This window comes from Thalassophryne amazonica, chromosome 6 (genome assembly GCF_902500255.1).
Source record: "Thalassophryne amazonica chromosome 6, fThaAma1.1, whole genome shotgun sequence".
Classification (NCBI taxonomy): Eukaryota; Metazoa; Chordata; class Actinopteri; order Batrachoidiformes; family Batrachoididae; genus Thalassophryne; species Thalassophryne amazonica.
Window position 1 is genome coordinate 25506749 of NC_047108.1, and position 19993 is coordinate 25526741.

The 19993-nt window shown below is 42.3% G+C and overlaps 1 protein-coding gene across 1 annotated transcript in view; it reads right to left on the reverse strand.

The window, feature by feature from the left end:
• Positions 1-19993, reverse strand: part of cfap74 (cilia and flagella associated protein 74) — a 434220-nt gene that overhangs the window by 241939 nt on the left and 172288 nt on the right. Inside the window, 2 exon segments of the mRNA XM_034171458.1 lie at positions 7251-7372; positions 7526-7648. Of these exon segments, the coding sequence (XP_034027349.1) occupies positions 7251-7372; positions 7526-7648 (245 nt within the window).

The window sequence follows — 19993 nt, forward strand, 5'->3', positions numbered from 1 at the left end:
CCATAAGAAGATCATTTGTAACCTTCACTAATGCTGTTTCTGTACTATGATGAATTCTAAAACCTGACTGAAACTCTTCAAATAGACCATTCCTCTGCAGATGATCAGTTAGCTGTTTTACAACTACCCTTTCAAGAATTTTTGAGAGAAAAGGAAGGTTGGAGATTGGCCTATAATTAGCTAAGATAGCTGGGTCAAGTGATGGCTTTTTAAGTAATGGTTTAATTACTGCCACTTTAAAAGCCTGTGGTACATAGCCAACTAATAAAGATAGATTGATCATATTTAAGATCGAAGCATTAAATAATGGTAGGGCTTCCTTGAGCAGCCTGGTAGGAATGGGGTCTAATAGACATGTTGATGGTTTGGATGAAGTAACTAATGAAAATAACTCAGACAGAACAATCTGAGAGAAAGAGTCTAACCAAATACCGGCATCACTGAAAGCAGCCAAAGATAACGATACATCTTTGGGATGGTTATGAGTAATTTTTTCTCTAATAGTTAAAATTTTATTAGCAAAGAAAGTCATGAAGTCATTACTAGTTAAACTTAAAGGAATACTCGGCTCAATAGAGCTCTGACTCTTTGTCAGCCTGGCTACAGTGCTGAAAAGAAACCTGGGGTTGTTCTTATTTTCTTCAATTAGTGATGAGTAGTAAGATGTCCTAGCTTTACGGAGGGCTTTTTTATAGAGCAACAGACTCTTTTTCCAGGCTAAGTGAAGATCTTCTAAATTAGTGAGACGCCATTTCCTCTCCAACTTACGGGTTATCTGCTTTAAGCTGCGAGTTTGTGAGTTATACCACGGAGTCAGGCACTTCTGATTTAAAGCTCTCTTTTTCAGAGGAGCTACAGCATCCAAAGTTGTCTTCAATGAGGATGTAAAACTATTGACGAGATACTCTATCTCACTTACAGAGTTTAGGTAGCTACTCTGCACTGTGTTGGTATATGGCATTAGAGAACATAAAGAAGGAATCATATCCTTAAACCTAGTTACAGCGCTTTCTGAAAGACTTCTAGTGTAATGAAACTTATTCCCCACTGCTGGGTAGTCCATCAGAGTAAATGTAAATGTTATTAAGAAATGATCAGACAGAAGGGAGTTTTCAGGGAATACTGTTAAGTCTTCAATTTCCATACCATAAGTCAGAACAAGATCTAAGATATGATTAAAGTGGTGGGTGGACTCATTTACATTTTGAGCAAAGCCAACTGAGTCTAATAATAGATTAAATGCAGTGTTGAGGCTGTCATTCTCAGCATCTGTGTGGATGTTAAAATCACCCACTATAATTATCTTATCTGAGCTAAGCACTAAGTCAGACAAAAGGTCTGAAAATTCACAGAGAAACTCACAGTAACGACCAGGAGGATGATAGATAACAACAAATAAAACTGGTTTTTTGGGACTTCCAATTTGGATGGACAAGAATAAGAGTCAAGCTTTCAAATGAATTAAAGCTCTGTCTGGGTTTTTGATTAATTAATAAGCTGGAATGGAAGATTGCTGCTAACCCTCCGCCTCGGCCCATGCTACGAGCATTCTGGCAGTTAGTGTGACTCGGGGGTGTTGACTCATTTAAACTAACATATTCATCCTGCTGTAACCAGGTTTCTGTAAGGCAGAATAAATCAATATGTTGATCAATTATTATATCATTTACTAACAGGGACTTAGAAGAGAGAGACCTAATGTTTAATAGACCACATTTAACTGTTTTAGTCTGTAGTGCAGTTGAAGGTGCTATATTATTTTTTCTTTTTGAGTTTTTATGCTTAAATAGATTTTTGCTGGTTATTGGTGGTCTGGGAGCAGGCACCGTCTCTACGGGGATGGGGTAATGAGGGGAAGGCAGGGGGAGAGATGCTGCAGAGAGGTGTGTAAGACTACAACTCTGCTTCCTGGTCCCAACCCTGGATAGTCACGATTTGGAGAATTTCAGAAAATTGACCAGATTTCTAGAAATGAGAGCTGCTCCATCCAAAGTGGGATGGATGCCGTCTCTCCTAACAAGACCAGGTTTTCCCCAGAAGCTTTGCCAATTATCTATGAAGCCCACCTCATTTTTTGGACACCACTCAGACAGCCAGCAATTCAAGGAGAACATGCGGCTAAACATGTCACTCCCGGTCCGATTGGGGAGGGGCCCAGAGAAAACTACAGAGTTCGACATTGTTTTTGAAGAGTTACACACCGATTCAATGTTAATTTTATTGACCTTTGATTGGCGTAACCGGGTGTCATTACTGCCGACGTGAATTACAATCTTACCAAATTTACGCTTAGCCTTAGCCAGCAGTTTCAAATTTCCTTCAATGTCGCCTGCTCTGGCCCCCGGAAGACAATTGACTATGGTTGCTGGTGTCGCTAACTTCACATTTCCCAAAACAGAGTCGCCAATAACCAGAGTTTGATCCTCGGCGGGTGTTTCGTCGAGTGGGGAAAAACGGTTAGAAATGTGAACGGGTTGGCGGTGTACACGGGGCTTCTGTTTAGGGCTATGCTTCCTCCTCACAGTCACCCAGTCGGCCTGCTTTCCCGGCTGCTCGGGATCTGCCAGAGGGAAACTAACGGCGGCTAAGCTACCTTGGTCCGCACCGACTACAAGGGCCTGGCTAGCTGTAGAATTTTCCACGGTGCGGAGCCGAGTCTCCAATTCGCCCAGCCTGGCCTCCAAAGCTACGAATAAGCTACACTTATTACAAGTACCATTACTGCTAAAGGAGGCCGAGGAATAACTAAACATTTCACACCCAGAGCAGAAAGTGCGGAAGAGACAGGAGAAGCCGCCATGCTAAACCGGCTAAGAGCTAGTAGCTGTGCTAAGCTAGCGGATTCCTAAAAACACACAAAATGAATAATGTGTAAATAATTTAGAGGTGATTCAGCAGAGGGAGTGCTTTAGTTAAGGCACGTGAAGATTACACTGTGAAGCAAATCGTTATCTAGGTAACTAGATCAATCTAACTGCGCAGATTAAACAGCTAACAGATACAGCAAAACACCGCTGTGCTCCGGAACAGGAAGTGATAAAATACCGCAGTGAGAGCCAACCAGTGAACAGTGAAAAAAGATAGTACAATCAGTGACTACAGTGGAAAACAGCAGAAACAAAACTAGAATGACACTGAAGACATGGCTAAAGAATAAACGGTAATACAGATAATGAAGTGAAAAGCAACCTATAGACCTAGAGAATAACTAAAGAACAGAAAACAAAACCCAGGACAACAGTAAAATACACAGAAAAAGGATGATACAACTAATGACTACACAAAGACAAACAGAAAATAAAACCAGTAACAAAAGCATAACACAATGGAAAAAACTAAGACTGAGCAGAAACTAGACACATGATAAAAGTAAGATAACCAGAGAATAAACGACAAACAGAAAACAAACTGACTACAATATAACACAGTGAAAATGGGAAAATGATAACAGGGACTATAACGGGGCCGAAACCTGACATCCACACACTTAGAGTACACTGTACATTGTACAGTGTACTCTAAGTGTGTGGATGTACAGTGTACAACAAAGCAACTAACGTCCAGTCATGTTCTGGGAGATGACCAATAGCGATGAATACGTTTTGGACCAAAGTATTACCACCACCATCATCAAACCATCAAGTAAGGGAATATTTTTTATAAGAATGGTGCTCCATCCTTCCAGCAGAGTTTTAGATGATCAATTTCAAATACAGTCCATTTGTGGAGTCAAGAGTAAAGTGCAGCAAAGCTGTTGTGGTGTCACATGGTGGCCCAATACTTTATGTATTTTTCATTTTAATTTGTCATCTGTCTTTCTCTGGGACATGTGCGCAAATGCTGCTTGGTTGTGGACTCAGGCGACCTGGTTGGTGGGCTGAAAACTAAGGAAAATGTCTCTTTTGGCAGAAGGGAAGTGTCTGAGGGAGTTTTAAAACTGCATTCAGCAGATAAGCCACAATGCCATATCAGCATTCTGTACCACATTGCAAACTCTATTTTAAGAATGTTTCCAAGCATGACTAATTAAACTCAAAGATGATGTGCACTACAAGGAGTCAGGTGAATGTATTTAACATTTGCTCACAAATTTATCACGTCTTCATTAATAATAAAGCAGACGTGAATGAAAATGCATGATGTGAATGCTATAACTGCATGACTGGAACATTTACTTTGATGTCATGTAACATAATTATTAGTTCCGTGCTAAAATTGTAGTCTAAAAACTAATTAAGTGTCACACGATGAATGGAACTTGATTACCTTCTGTTACTTTTGCATTATTTAAATGCAAATGCCACCAAAGCAATATCATGCGATTCCTTTTGATTTGGATGAAAATTCCTTCAATTAGCTGGGCTAAAAACTAAACTGCTGTCTCAGACAAGAGAGATATGTACAAAAATCTTTGATCTTGGATCATTTGTATCATGACACTTCTGGCAGCATGTGTTGATGCCATGCTTTGCCACATCCACCAGACTACGGAACCCCCCTGGGTCCTGGCTGCCAGATAAGTCAGATAACTACTCTATTCCCACCTCTTGAAAGTAGCCATCAATCTACCACAGCAAGGTAAAATATGGATCGGGCACTTGGTCTTCTCCAGGCGCCCGGGTCTTCAACCCTGAGGAACCTGTGTGCTGGATCATGACCAGAGAAATGTGCCGTATGGCTAACATGTTGTTGCTGGTAATTTGTATTTTGCTATCCTTATATTGTTTTTGTCTTTATGCTCTTTTGTGATTATTTTCATTAGTGTGTGTAATAATAATAAAATAATAATAATAATTTTATTCATGAAGCACTTTCATATAAAAAAATGACTGAGTGCAAAACATAATGAAAAAAAATTTAAAATTATGACAAATATTTGAGCAAATTAAAAACAGAAACCAAGCCCTGCAATCATATAAAACAACACCAAACTGATTAAAAAACCCATTAACTAATCAGAAACAGCACAATAGATGTAGGTTTTAAGACTGGCCTTAAATGATTGGAATAAAGTGGACCCCCTAACATCCACAGGCAAGCTGTTTTATAAAGTGGGAGTGTGATAATCGAATGCGCTATAGCCTGGAGAAGCACACTGAGAATATGACAAGTGCCATAAAAGTACCTAAAATATCAAAGCAATTGTCCATATTTTGTTAGACTGACTGCTGCAATCTACAACCCCAATTCCAATGAAGTTGGGACGTTGTGTGAAATGTAAATAAAAACAGAATACAATGATTTGCAAATCCTCTTCAACCTATATTCAATTGAATACACCACAAAGACAATGTTCAAGCTAATAGACTTTTTTGTTTTTGTGCAAATATTTGCTAATTTTGAAATGGATGCCTCCAACAAATTTCAAACAAGTTGGGACGGGGCAACAAAAAAGACTGGGAAAGTTGATGAATGCTCAAAGAACACTAATTGGAAACAGGTGAGTGTCATGATTGGTTATAAAAGGAGTATCCCCAAAAGGCTTAGCCATTCACAAGCAAAGATGGGGCGAGGATCACTACTTTGTGAACAACGGCATGAAAAAATAGTCCAACAGTTTAAGAACAATGTTTCTCAATGTTCAGTTGCAAGGAATTTAGGGATTCCATCATCTACAGTCCATAATATAATCAGAAGATTCAGAGAATCTGGAGAACCTTCTACACCTAAGCGGCAAGGCCGAAAACCAACACTGAATGCCCGTGACAATGTCTCAGGCAGCACTGCATTAAAAACTAACATCATTGTGTAATGGGTCTTACCGCGTGGTCTCAGGAAAATTTCAGAAAACCATTATCAGTAACACAGTTCGTCGCTACATCTTCAAGTGCAAGTGAAAACTCTACCATGCAAAGTGAAAGCCATACATCAACAACATCCAGAAACACCATTGCCTTCTCTGGGCCCGAGCTCATTTGAAATGGACAGAGGCAAAGTGGAAAACTGTGCTGTGGTCTGATGAGCCCACGTTTCAAATTGTTTTTGGAAATCATGGACGTTGTGTCCTCCGGACAAAAAAGGAAAAGACCATCCAGACTGCTACCAGTGCAAAGCTCAAAAGCCAGCATCTGTGATGGTATGGGGATGTGTTAGTGCCCATGGCATGGGCAACTTACACATCTGTGATGGCACCATCAATGCTGAAAGGAACATCCAGGTTTTGGAGCAACACATGCTGCCATCTAAGCAACGTCTTTTTCAGGGATGTCTGTGCTTATTTTAGCAAGACAATGCCAAGCCACATTCTGCACATGTTACAACAGCGTGACTTCATAGTAAAAGATTGTGGGTACTAGACTGACCTGCCTTCAGTCCAGACTTGTCACCCATTGAAAATGAGTGGCCATTATGAAGCACAACAGAGACCCCGGACTGTTGAACAACTGAAGCCGTACATGAAGGAAGAATGGGAAAGAATTTCATCTACAAGCTTCAACAATTAGTGTCCTCAGTTCCCAAATGCTTATTGAGTGTTGTTAGAAGGAAAGGTGATGTAACACAGTGGTAAACATACCACTGTCCCAGCTTTTTTGAAAAGTCTTGCATGCATCCATTTCAAAATGAGCAAATATTTGCACAAAAACAATAAAGTTTATCAGTTTGAACATTAAATATCAATCAAGCTCGACATTAGTTAGTTTGTTAGGTTGCAAATTGACAACGCGTGCCAGTCCTGACAATTCACCAAAACTTGGGAGGTCAGACCATTATAACACCTGCTTCCTTTTGCAAACTGTGCATGCTCCGTCTGTACAGTCTCAGCCACTTATATAAATAAGTAAGGTAATACACCCACATAACTACACCCATTGTGTGAGAATTATACTACACTAACTTAATCTAATGGAAGGTTCTACAGCAATTTTAAATTGTCTTAAACAATATAAACTGAACAACTGTATCAGAGTGTGCACTTAAATCCATAACAGCAACAGTGATGTAGACTCAACATCCAACAATGTGTCATTCACCACTTCAGTGAGTGCAGTATCTGTTGAATGATGTGCTGTAATTTGTCATTTTGAATTGAAAGTGTTTTATAAATAAACTTATTAATCAATTTTTATTATTACACATACAAATGAAAATAATCTTTAAAGAACACATAGACAAAAACAAAATAAGGATCATAAAATGCAAATGTGACTGAAAAGGCTCAAGGAAATCAAATCCATATCATGAGCCCCAGTGCTTTCCAAAGATCTTTTGCCTCGTATACCAACATTGCCCTCTGAGGCTCTGAGACTCACCTGCTTTGGACGATGACATTGTCTTGATAGAAACGGTCAAACATGCATATCTTCAGGTCAATGTTGGCTTGAACTATCCATACAGGGACACTAACTGCCACACCCCTCACATGGATGGGTATCTGTTTGAGACAGGATTCCTTCATTTATTAATTGTACACAATAAATATGATTCATGTAGTGCCATGGTCAACATATGACAATGTGCAAAGTATGAAAAGTATTAGTCTGACAGTGCATCCTAATTATCACAGGCAGAACCTGGCAGCTCTTACTGGTTTGCTGGTTAAGTCGGAGAATGTGATGTGGAAGTCCAGCTTGGTCTGCCCTGGTGTGGTCGGTGTGAAAACAATCTCAAGTTTGATGCTTTTGAATGGTCTGATTTCCCCCTCTCTTATCTGATGATGAATAAATCATGTTATCTTGTACTGCTACAAATGTATACAAACATGAACATGTGCATGTTAAGCATGTAATTGCATAATTGAATATACCCAGAACAGGTCAGGTTTGGAAGCATGCACTGGTGTTGTCAACATCTTGCTGCATCCACCATGAAATGTTTATACTTCGGATTTCCAGTAGCAACTACCCAGGCAGATCGACATTTTATTGGTCAGTGTTGACATTTTCACTATGGCATAAACAGTTTATGAACCTTTCCTTGTTTGAACTTCAACTCAAAACTTAATTAGTTTAACCTTTTCATTACATGACACAATGCATTCCTTTCATGTATAAACATCTACAAGGCAGTAGTGAGACTAGCCATGTTGTACAGCTTAGAGGTGGCGGTGCTAACAAGACAGGAGGCAAAGTTGGAAGTGGCAGATCTGAAGATGCAGCGGTTTTCTTTGGGAGTGATGAGGACAGAGGGGATGAGGAATTAGCATATCACAGGCACACTACTTGTACAGGTAGGGAGGTTTGGAGACAAAGTGTTTGGAGACAAAGTCAGAGAGGCCAGATTGAGATGGTCTGGACATGCACAGAGGAGGGACCCAGGGTACTATATACAGGAAGAAAAATACTGATGGAGTCACCCGGTAGGAAGAGAAGACGAAGACCAAAAAGGACGTTTATGGATATGCTGAGGGAGGACATGCAGGTGGTTGGTGTGACAGAAGAAGATACAGAAGACAGGGTATGATATTTTACAAATAATGATTTTTTTATGAGTGCAATGGTGAGAATATTTGCATGAGATGAAACATGGCTGCTTTCACTTAGCTGTGGTAGGTAAATAGATGGTTATTTCATAGATGTTGCGATGGACTGGTTGCCTGCCTGGGCTGTTGCGAAGCACAGCACCAGCGTAGGCTACCAGACTTGCCTCGACTTGAATCGTGGAACATACCACTCAATGAGGTGTCAGCCAAGTTGAATGGAACATTCTATCTTTCAATGAATGAAATATATTCTTTCCACTGCATGAATGAAACATTTTGCCTACTGAAAACCTGTGCTGACCAGCTTGCTGGGATGTTCATGGATATCTTTAACCTCTGCCTACAACATGCTGCTGTCCCCACCTGCCTCAAATGGACAACTATTGTTCCTGTGCCCAAAAAGCCTGCTGTCACAATCCTCAATCCCTGCAGACCTGGACAGCCATCAGTTCCCATACCGGATGAACAGATCTACAGTGGATGCTGTGTCCATTGCACTTCACGCAGCTCTGGCCCACTTAGAGCAACCAAACCAGCCCAGTATCACGTTTTATTTTTTTTCCGTGCTCCCGTCACGAAATGAGTCAAATTTTCATGATGTTTTTTTTTTTAACTCACTATTACTAACCCTACTACCTAACCCCCAACCCTAACCTTAACCATAACCTAACCCTACTCCTTCCCCCAACCCTAACCATAACCACCCCGACCCCCCACTTCACTTTTAATTTCATGCAGCCATCATGGAATGTATTAGAATGAATTTGTGCTGCCATAACGAAAATGAGGTGCTTTTCATCACAATATCACGAACCAACAGACTAATGTTGTTGTGAAAGTGTAGTGACACGGACCCACAACAGGGGGCGCAAATGAACGGTCAATAGATGAGCCAAAAAGTAACAATTTAATGTTGTGAAATGTGCACAACGAAATACAGACAATCTCAGAATATAATTACAGTCAAATCACAAAGGTGACGTGTGGGCAGGCTCGAGGATAGAAGACGTCTGTCCTGAGAAGAGCCGGAACCACACGATTTCCGCCACCACCGAACCTGGTGAATACTGGAGCCGCCAAGTCCCGAATTCCCAGGTGATCACCGTCCCCGACTGTCGGATCTGGTACTGCTGGCGAGAACAAAGACAGTCAAGTGTAGGTGTGTGCACACCCAGTAACAATAACGGTGGGAATGCCACCTCTCACTCTATAACTGCAGAGTACTGTAATGATTCCTCAGGGGAAAAGAGTGCCTTCCAGCGCTCTCTCAGCTTCCACCGACAGAGGTACCGGTACTCCTGCAAACACTCACAATATACAAATATTGTAATCACAAACGGCTGAGGATATTACCTCCAATGAAGTATGATATCTCGGCGATGAGGTGGAGATGACGTCTGGGTTTTATGGAGTGAGATGATGAAGAATGAGTGACAGCTGTCAGGAAGTAATGAGTAACAGCTGTCACTCCCGGCTGTGTCCGTGGCGGCAGCGCCCTCTCGTGCCTGAAGCCTGCACTTCAGGCAGGGCGCCCTCTGGTGGTGGGCCAGCAGTACCTCCTCTTCTGGCGGCCCACACAACAGGACCCCCCCCTCAACGGGCGCCTCCTGGCGCCCGACCAGGTTTATCGGGGTGTCGGCGGTAGAAGTCGGCCAGGAGGGCCGGATCCAGGATGAAGCTCCTCTTCACCCAGGAGCGTTCTTCGGGTCCATACCCCTCCCAGTCCACCAGATATTGGAACCCCCGGCCCATTCGACGGACGTCCAGGAGCCGGCGCACTGTCCAAGCCGGCTCCCCGTCAATGATCCGGGCAGGAGGCGGCACCGGACCGGGAGCACAGAGGGGTGAGGAGTGGTGAGGTTTGATCCTTGAAACATGGAAGACCGGGTGGATCCGCAGTGAAGCTGGGAGCTGGAGCTTCACTGCGGCAGGGCTGAGGACCATGAGGATACGGAAGGGTCCGATGAACCTGTCCATTAGTTTAGGAGACTGTACTTGCAGGGGGATGTCCTTCGTTGACAACCACACCTCCTGCCCGGGCTGGTATGCAGGGGCCGGTGACCGCCGGCGGTCTGCATGGGTCTTGGCCCTCGTCCGGGCTTTCAACAAGGCAGAACGGGCGGTGCGCCACACCCGACGGCACCTCCGAAGATGGGCCCGGACCGAGGGCACACCGACCTCTCCCTCCACCACGGGAAATAATGGGGGCTGGTACCCCAAACACACCTCAAATGGGGAGAGGCCGGTGGCAGAAGACACCTGGCTGTTATGCGCATACTCGATCCAGGCCAGATGGTTACTCCAGGCCGTAGGGTGCGCGGATGTTACGCAGCGGAGGGTCTGTTCCAGTTCCTGGTTGGCTCGCTCTGCCTGTCCATTCGTCTGTGGATGGTACCCGGACAAGAGGTCGACATGAGCGAGTACTCAGGGAATGCGAGGATTTACTTGCAAATGACGATAATTGTCACATAAACCAATTTCGATTACCAAGACCACTGTTAATGGCATCGCGCACAGAACAGCATTTTGCAGGGAGAGCCAGTTTCCCAAATGTAATTGGAGGTATTAACTGCACACATATTGCTATAAAGGCACCATCCCATGATGAATTTGTTTTTGCTAATAGGAAACATTTTTATTCCATCAATGTTCAAATCATATGTGATGCGCAAATGCGCGTCAGGCTGGAGGCTGGCATGTTGCGTGATGGGGGCTGCTTCTTGGTTAAGTAATTTATTTGTAAAATTGTTCTGAATGAAAACCAACGCGGGCACATTTGGGGATGTGCACATTCAAATATGTTTATTATTATTATTATTATTCATGTCTTTTCTTTTTCTTGATGGTGGAACTAGAGAGCTTCTTAACAAGCCCTCGACTGTATTCAGTATTTGTCAATAAAAGCATGTGTAATGCTAATGTCACACTGTCAGCCGCCATGTACCTAATATCTTTTTACTTCAGTGTGTGCACTGCTCTGAACCTCAGCATTTACACACATGGATACACTCATCTCATTTTCATTACACTGCAGCAAACTGCATGAGAGAACAATGATCTAATCGCAGCTTTCATTGTTTTTGCACACTGTCTTTAAAAATTCTTAATTTTTACACACAACACAGAGACAATGGTGGACGTCATCAAACTCACTACACTCCATACTTATGGTGCCTTCAGCATGACACAACCAAACTATTTGAATAAATCTGCATGTTCAGGTTTCAGAGTTTGGTGTGTGTGCACATTTGCTAAATTCCATGTTCAGTGGGATGTACAAACCGGACGTGTGTGGATCCATGCCTTTTGATACATCTAAATTTTTTTGTGCTTATGCCAGTTTCTAGGTTTTGGCATATGCCATGTTTCAGTAGGAAATGCAGGCATGTTTTTGTACATGAGGCTCCAGGAGAGTCTCACAGCCCCCACTACCCATCAGTGGAGAGAGTGGACTCAATCAGATATCTTGGCACCCACATCACCAAGGATCTGATATGGACATTACACACCCACAACCTGATGAAAAAGCCCAGCAAAGGATGTTTTTCCTGAGGAAGCTGACGCAGGCTGGTCTGGCTCAACAGCTGTTCAGGAACTTCTACACAAGCACCATCAACAGCATGTTCTGCCAGGGCTGCACATTGTGGTACAGCAGCTGCACAGCTGAGGACAGAAAAGATTTGTCCTGGGTGGTGAAGACAGCACAGAAGATTGTAGGTGCTGAGCTCCCGGACTTTGTATATTGAGCGTTTGCAGAGGAAAGCACTGTCAAGATTTTGTTTTTCTGTGTGTGATTTCTCTTGTTGGGTTTGTCCTGCTTGGGCTTTGTCTTTCCCTATCTCTCTTGTCTGTCTCTCTTGGGGCTTGGTGGTGGGCGGTGCACACTGTCTGGACCACACCTTGTTCTGGAGCTTTCCACACACCTGTTTGTAATCTGTAGCTCATCACCAGGGTGACCAGGTGATAAACTTCACTGGTTGCACTAGTTCCCCACCAGATCGTTGTGCTTTATGCCATCGTTTCCAGCTCTGTTCTTGTGTTTTTCTAGTCCTGCTTGCCACGTTGTGTTTTTTGACCACCTGCTTGTTTTTTGACCATGCTTTATCGCCTGATGTTCCTGATTTATTTGCTGATCTTGGACTGCTTTTTGTGTACGGACCCTGCTTTACCAACCAGTAAATTATCTTAAAATTCAGAGCTGTGAGTCTGAGTCCTGCATTTGGTCCCTACATCTCTGTGCACTCAATCTGATAAGCACTGGCCATCTGCAAGTATAACAGCACCTGGAACATTCCCTGTTTGTTCCTCTGTTGTCGAGGAAGAGGTACTGCACTATAAGGACATAGACTAATATCAATCAATCAATCAATCAATCAATTTTTTATATAGCGCCAAATCACAACAAACAGTTTGCCCCAAGGCGCTTTATATTGTAAGGCAAGGCCATACAATAATTATGTAAAACCCCAACGGTCAAAACGACCCCCTGTGAGCAGCACTTGGCTACAGTGGGAAGGAAAAAACTCCCTTTTAACAGGAAGAAACCTCCAGCAGAACCAGGCTCAGGGAGGGGCAGTCTTCTGCTGGGACTGGTTGGGGCTGAGGGAGAGAACCAGGAAAAAGACATGCTGTGGAGGGGAGCAGAGATCGATCACTAATGATTAAATGCAGAGTGGTGCATACAGAGCAAAAAAGAGAAAGAAACAGTGCATCATGGGAACCCCCCAGCAGTCTACGTCTATAGCAGCATAACTAAGGGATGGTTCAGGGTCACCTGATCCAGCCCTAACTATAAGCTTTAGCAAAAAGTAAAGGTTTAAGCCTAATCTTAAAGTAGAGAGGGTTGTCTGTCTCCCTGATCTGAATTGGAGTTGGTTCCACAGGAGAGGAGCCTGAAAGCTGAAGGCTCTGCCTCCCATTCTACTCTTACAAACCCTAGGACTACAAGTAAGCCTGCAGTCTGAGAGCGAAGCGCTCTATTGGGGTGATATGGTACTACGAGGTCCCTAAGATAAGATGGGACCTGATTATTCAACCCTTATAAGTAAGAAGAAGAATTTTAAATTCTATTCTAGAATTAACAGGAAGCCAATGAAGAGAAGGCCAATATGGGTGAGATATGCTCTCTCCTTCTAGTCCCCGTCGTACTCTAGCTGCAGCATTTTGAATTAACTGAAGGCTTTTTAGGGAACTTTTAGGACAACCTGATAATATGAATTACAGTAGTCCAGCCTGAGGAAATAAATGCATGAATTAGTTTTTCAGCATCACTCTGAGACAAGACCTTTCTGATTTTAGAGATATTGCGTAAATGCAAAAAAGCAGTACTACATATTTGTTTAATATGCGCTTTGAATGACATATCCTGATCAAAAATGACTCCAAGATTTCTCACAGTATTACTAGAGGTCGGGTAATGCCATCCAGAGTAAGGATCTGGTTAGACACCATGTTTCTAAGATTTGTGGGGCCAAGTACAATAACTTCAGGTTTTATCTGAGTTTAAAAGCAGAAATTAGAGGTCATCCATGTCTTTATGTCTGTAAGACAATCCTGCAGTTTAGCTAATTGGTGTGTGTCCTCTGGCTTCATGGATAGATAAAGCTGGGTATCATCTGCGTAACAATGAAAATTTAAGCAATACCGTCTAATAATACTGCCTAAGGGAAGCATGTATAAAGTGAATAAAATGGTCCTAGCACAGAACCTTGTGGAACTCCATAATTAACTTTAGTCTGTGAAGAAGATTCCCCATTTACATGAACAAATTGTAATCTATTTAGACAAATATGATTCAAACCACCCGCAGCGCAGTGCCTTTAATACCTATGGCATGCTCTAATCTCTGTAATAAAATTTTATGGTCACAGTATCAAAAGCAGCACTGAGGTCTAACAGAACAAGCACAGAGATGAGTCCACTGTCCGAGGCTAGGAACAGCTTTTTCCACAGAGCTGTAGCCTCCATCACCCCACCTCGTTCCCTCCCACAAACACAGACATAGACATTCAGTAACGGATATCAACATGTGCAATAAATAATAGTCTTGTACATATCTAAAACTATCCTACCTCACTAAGCATTAAACACCTTTATAAGTTATTAAGCACCTTTTGCAATGTCACACTTTTTGGAGTTAAGGACGTCTGTCCATCTTGCTAAAACGTTGTTTTCATAGCTGTTGAAAAGTGCTTCCAGAGTTTCACTGCAGAAATGCAATGACAATAAACATCTATCCTATTTTATATAACGCCTAAATGGATCCTTGTCATTTGATTAGTGGTTTGTATGTCACGTGATGTTGATCATTCGTCCCACTGGCTTATTTTGTTCCATTTACCGTGCAATTTCCGTTCCATACTTTTTGTACCATTGCACACTGCGACCACATACACCCTGTTTACACCTAGTCCACGACTACACTGCGATCGAAAAATGGCCTCTGCTCGCCGTCACTCTCACTGGCTCCCACTGTGGTTGCAGTCTGGTCACAATGGGGTCTCCATGGTTGGAAAAAAAATTTGAATTGTTTTTGAACTATCTGATTGTTTTGCAAGTTGACTGGGAACAATTTTGGATTGGATATCTATTTAAAGTTGTTGGACTGTTTGGAACCTCTTGACCTCAAAGGACCTGTGGCAAACACCAAAATGTAAGTCCCTTTTCTCTTGTTTATGAATGAATGAAATATCAAATGACAAGGATCTGTTTTATGTATTATATAAAACAAATAATGAATGGAACATTTTATCTTTCACCTCATGAAATATTGTTACCACTGCACTCATAAACATTCATTATTTGTACACTATTCATTTACTATTTGTAAATTTGATATAACACAGACATAGAGTTGTGTCATTGGATATTTTACTGAAACGTAGAGAGGTGTTTCTTCTTGGAGCACCCAGCATATCATTCCAGCTGGCAGGCCCCCGAAGAGCTTAAGTCTGCTTTCATAAGTCAAACAAAAATCTTGAATAGAACTTGTCCAATGCTTCATCTGACAGCTACTAAAGATGTCTCTGTGAACAATGCTGCTGCTAGATTTAACATCCTTGTATCATGGAAGCACGTTTCCAAAAAGCTCATGAAGCAACAGAGTGAAAAGCAAAAAAGCACGGTAAACATAGGGAGGTGGTGGCGTAATGGTTGGACTGAGATGCCAGTAACCCGGGTTTGATTCACAACTGAGACTTTCAACAGAAGTGCTGGGGAGGAGTGGGAGACAAGGTTCTGGAAACAAGGTTCAGGCTTTCGTTGGCTACCCATGTTAAATAAGAACCTCTACCTCAAACATTACAAAAATGCACAGTAGTGGTGTCACTCATAAAATGGGATAAAAAAAATGAATGTAACACACATAGCATGACAATAATGACATAGAATATACCAATCAAATGGCAATGATCTATTTAAATGACTACCTGACTTTCCCATCAGTATTTCTGAACACTGTGGCATAGGCAATCTATTGATCTTTCTCTGTTTGAACTTGAACTTGTTACATCACCTTTCCTTCTGACAACACTCAATAAGCATTTAGAAACTGAGGACACTAATTGTGAGTGTCATGACTGGTTATAAAAGGAGCATCCCCAAAACTCCCAGTCATTCACAAGCAAAGATGGGGCGAGGATCATCACTTTGTGAACAACTGCGTGAAAAAATAGTCCAACAGTTTAAGAACAATGTTTCTCCACATTCAATTTCAAGGAATTTAGGTATTCCATCATCTACAGTCTATAATATAATCAGAAGATTCAGAGAATCTTGAGAACTTTCTACACGTTCTTCTACACTGCAATGCTGAAAACCAACATTGAATGTCTGTGACCTTCGATCCCTCAGGCAACACTGGATTAAAAACCGAAACCATTGTGTAAAGGATCTTACCATGTGGGCTCAGGAACACTTCACAAAACCACTGTCAGTTAACACATTTCATCGCTACATCTACAAGTGCAAGTTAAAACTCTGCCATGCAAAGTGAAAGCCATACATCAACAACATCCAGAAACGCCACCCGAGCTCATTTGAAATGGACAGACGCAAAGTGGAAAAGTGTGCTGTGGTTTGATGAGTCCACATTTCAAATTGTTTTTGGATCATGTCGTGTCCTCTGGACAAAAAAGGAAAAAGACCATCCAGATTGTTACCAGCACAAAGTTCAAAAGCCAGCATCTGTGATGGTACGGGGGTGTGTTAGTGCCCATGGCATGGACAACTGACACATCGGTGATGGCACCATCAATGCTGAAAGGTACCTCCAGGTTTTGGAGCAACACATGCTGCCATCCAAGCAACATCTTTTTCAGGGACGTCCCTGCTTATTTCAGCAAGACAATGCCAAGCCACATTCTGTGTTATAACAGTGTGGCTTTGTAGTAAAAGAGTGCAGGTACTAGACTGGCCTGCCAGCAGTCCAGACCTGTCGCCCATTGAAAATGTGTGGTGCAACAAATGGTGTTGAACAAATGAAGTTGTACATCAAACAAGAATGGGAAAGAATTCCACCTATAAAGCTTCAACAATTAGTGTCCTCAGTTGCCAAACGCTTATTGAGTGTTGTTAGAAGGAAAGGTGATGTAACATAGTGGTAAACATACCACTGTCACAGCTTTTTTGAAATGTGCTGCAGGCATCCATTTCAAAATGAGCAAATATTTGCACAAAAACAATGAAGTTTATCAGTTTGAACATTAAATATCTTGTCTTTGTGGTGTATTCAATTGAATATAGGTTGAAGAGGATTTGCAAATCATTGTATTCTTTTCCATTTACATTTTACACAACGTCCCAACTTCACTGGAATTGGGGTTGTACGTGTAAAAGCCTGAAATCACTCATATGTCCAACTTCAAAAGCAATGCCATCACAGTCCAATGAAGGGCCAATGTGGGCTTCTGCTCTCCTCCAAATCGTGAAGGCAACAGTGAAGACAAAGGAGACAAATGTTTTCATCCCAGCAGCTGAATTAGTAATGTGGGATGATGATAGTTTGATGGATAATCTGCCATTTCAGGCACCAGCCTTCATCCACATAGTGTGAAAATATCACCTCAAAATGACAATGCTATAGCGTGATCAGGCAGGCGCATGCAACACTCTCCTCCACCCCACCATCCCCCATAACAAGCAGAGGGAGCAGTGATGCACCATTAGCCCCCACCAGAGAGATGTAATGAACCCTAACAATTCCAGAATATCACATGGCTACAAAGTGCACACAACAGTGCTAAACGCCAGAGTAAAACACTGGCTTCATCAGAAGTGTGTGTGCCAAAAGCAAGTGAGTAGAATTGACTGTATGTGCTGATGTGTACTTAGTTTATTTAATACGCCAGTGCTGAGAATTAAAACCAAATGGTGCTGCTGTGAAACTGCACAGAAATGTGAAAAGCTTTGGTGTCGAACACATGGCAGGAATTCACGCAGGCTTCATCAATTAAAGTACAATATAATCCTCATTCCTTTCCTAAAGCCAAAGACCAAATGAGATAAATTTCTGCAGCTGATCAAACTGTGTGGAGGCCACAGTCAACATCAAAATTATTGAGAAAGAATGAATCACCATATCTTGTATGTTCAAAGGTGAGATTCTTTTCTCAACATTGTGATGTGAGATATTCAGTGCCAACGCTACACACTGAGCTCAGTGAGTGTTAATCGACCACAGTCTGCACATTATTACCCTTAGCAGACATCACCCATATGTTTGAAGACACCTGACTGCACTGCTGAAATCCACACTGCCTATTGCTAGGCAACAACTAACTGTGGAACTGATGTTGCCACTGACATTCGCCAGCCCATGCAGTGTGGGGGGTGCTGATTTTGCAGACTTTTAAGAACATCACATGGTGTGCACAAAACATACACAGATGGCTGGTAATAGTGTATAAATAACATGTAAAGCAAGAAAATTACATGATCATTGTTTATTTTTATTTACACATGGTCTGTTGCTTGGCAACAATTATTCTAATTTCATCATTTTAGACAATGACAATATGGAATTTTGTGTGATATTTATGAGACCAGTTTCAAATCTGAGTATATTTATAACTCTGTGGAGTTTCAGTCACCTGGATCAGTTATATCTGTAATAGGTGTCAAACAACATGCCAAACAAACATCATGCATGTGACAGGCGGGCATGTTTATACAGTCAAGTGCTGTCACTTATCTGTCATGCTATTTTATATAGTGCCTAAATAGATCCTTGTCATTTGATTGTTGGTTTGTACCGAGGTCTATTAGAAAGTATCCGACCTTATTATTTTTTTTCAAAAACCATATGGATTTGAATCACGTGTGATTACATCAGACATGCTTGAACCCTCGTGGGCATGCAGAGAGTTTTTTCACGCCTGTCGGTTACGTCATTCGCCTGTGGGCAGTCTTGAGTGAGGAGTCGCCCACCCTCGTCGTCGATTTTTTCATTGTTTAGGAATGGCTCAGAGACTGCTGCTTTGTTTGATCAAAATTTTTTCCAAACTGTAAGTCACAATGATGTGGACACCCATTCGATACATTCAGCTGGTTTTCCGGTAAAGATTTTAACGGCTGATGAAAGATTTTGGTCTGGTAGTGTCGCCGTAAGGACGGCCCACGGCGCCTGATGGCGATCTGCGCTTCGAGGCGGCAGCGTCTCGCTGTTTCAAGTTGAAAACTTCCACATTTCAGGCTCTGTTGACCCAGGAAGTCGTCAGAGAACAGAGAACTTTCAGAAGAAGTCGGCATGAGGAGTTTATTCGGACATTCCATTGTTAACGGACATTTTGTAATGAAAGAACGTGCGAGTAGTCGCATTTCGGGCCGGACCCGACCGCGGGGGGTCGCGACAGGAAAAACACCTCCGTTGGAAACCTTAACGGGCAAGTTGGAACATGCCCATGCTGTTAAACAATTACTCAGTTACTCACTTGTTGAAAGCCATCAAAAGCTGCCTGAATTTTACAAATGGTTTTCAACACGGAGGTGTTTTTCCTGTCGCGGCGCGCACAGATTTGCCGAGTCGTCACAGAAACGACTCGGCGAATTTGCGCGCACGTCTTTCATTAAAAAATGTCCTTAAACAGTGGAATGTCCGCATAAAGTCCTCATGTCAGCCTCTTCTGAATCTTCTCTGTTCTCTCACGATGTCCTGGGTGAATTAAGCCTTAAATTAGGTTGTTTTCAGGTCGAAACAGGCCGACGACGGCGCCTGGAAGCGCTGCACGACGTCCCGCTCCGTGGGAAGTCCTTACACCGACAGAAACACCCCATAATCTCTCATCAGCCGTTAAACTTTTCAACGAAAACCAGCTTAATTTTGCGAATAGTGTCCACTCGGATATTCCTCACAGGTCCAGAAAAAAGTTTGATAAAGCAACGCGCGCCGTCTCGAGCAGTGTGTGAAACAAAGAAATTCAGCCGAGAGGGCGGGACCACATCTCATTCAAGGCCTGCCCACAGGGAAATGACGTCACTGACACGCGTGAAAAAACTCACGCATGCGCACGAGGGTTCAATCATGATTGGTGTAATCGCACGTATTTCAAATCCATATAGTTTTTGAAAAAATAAAAA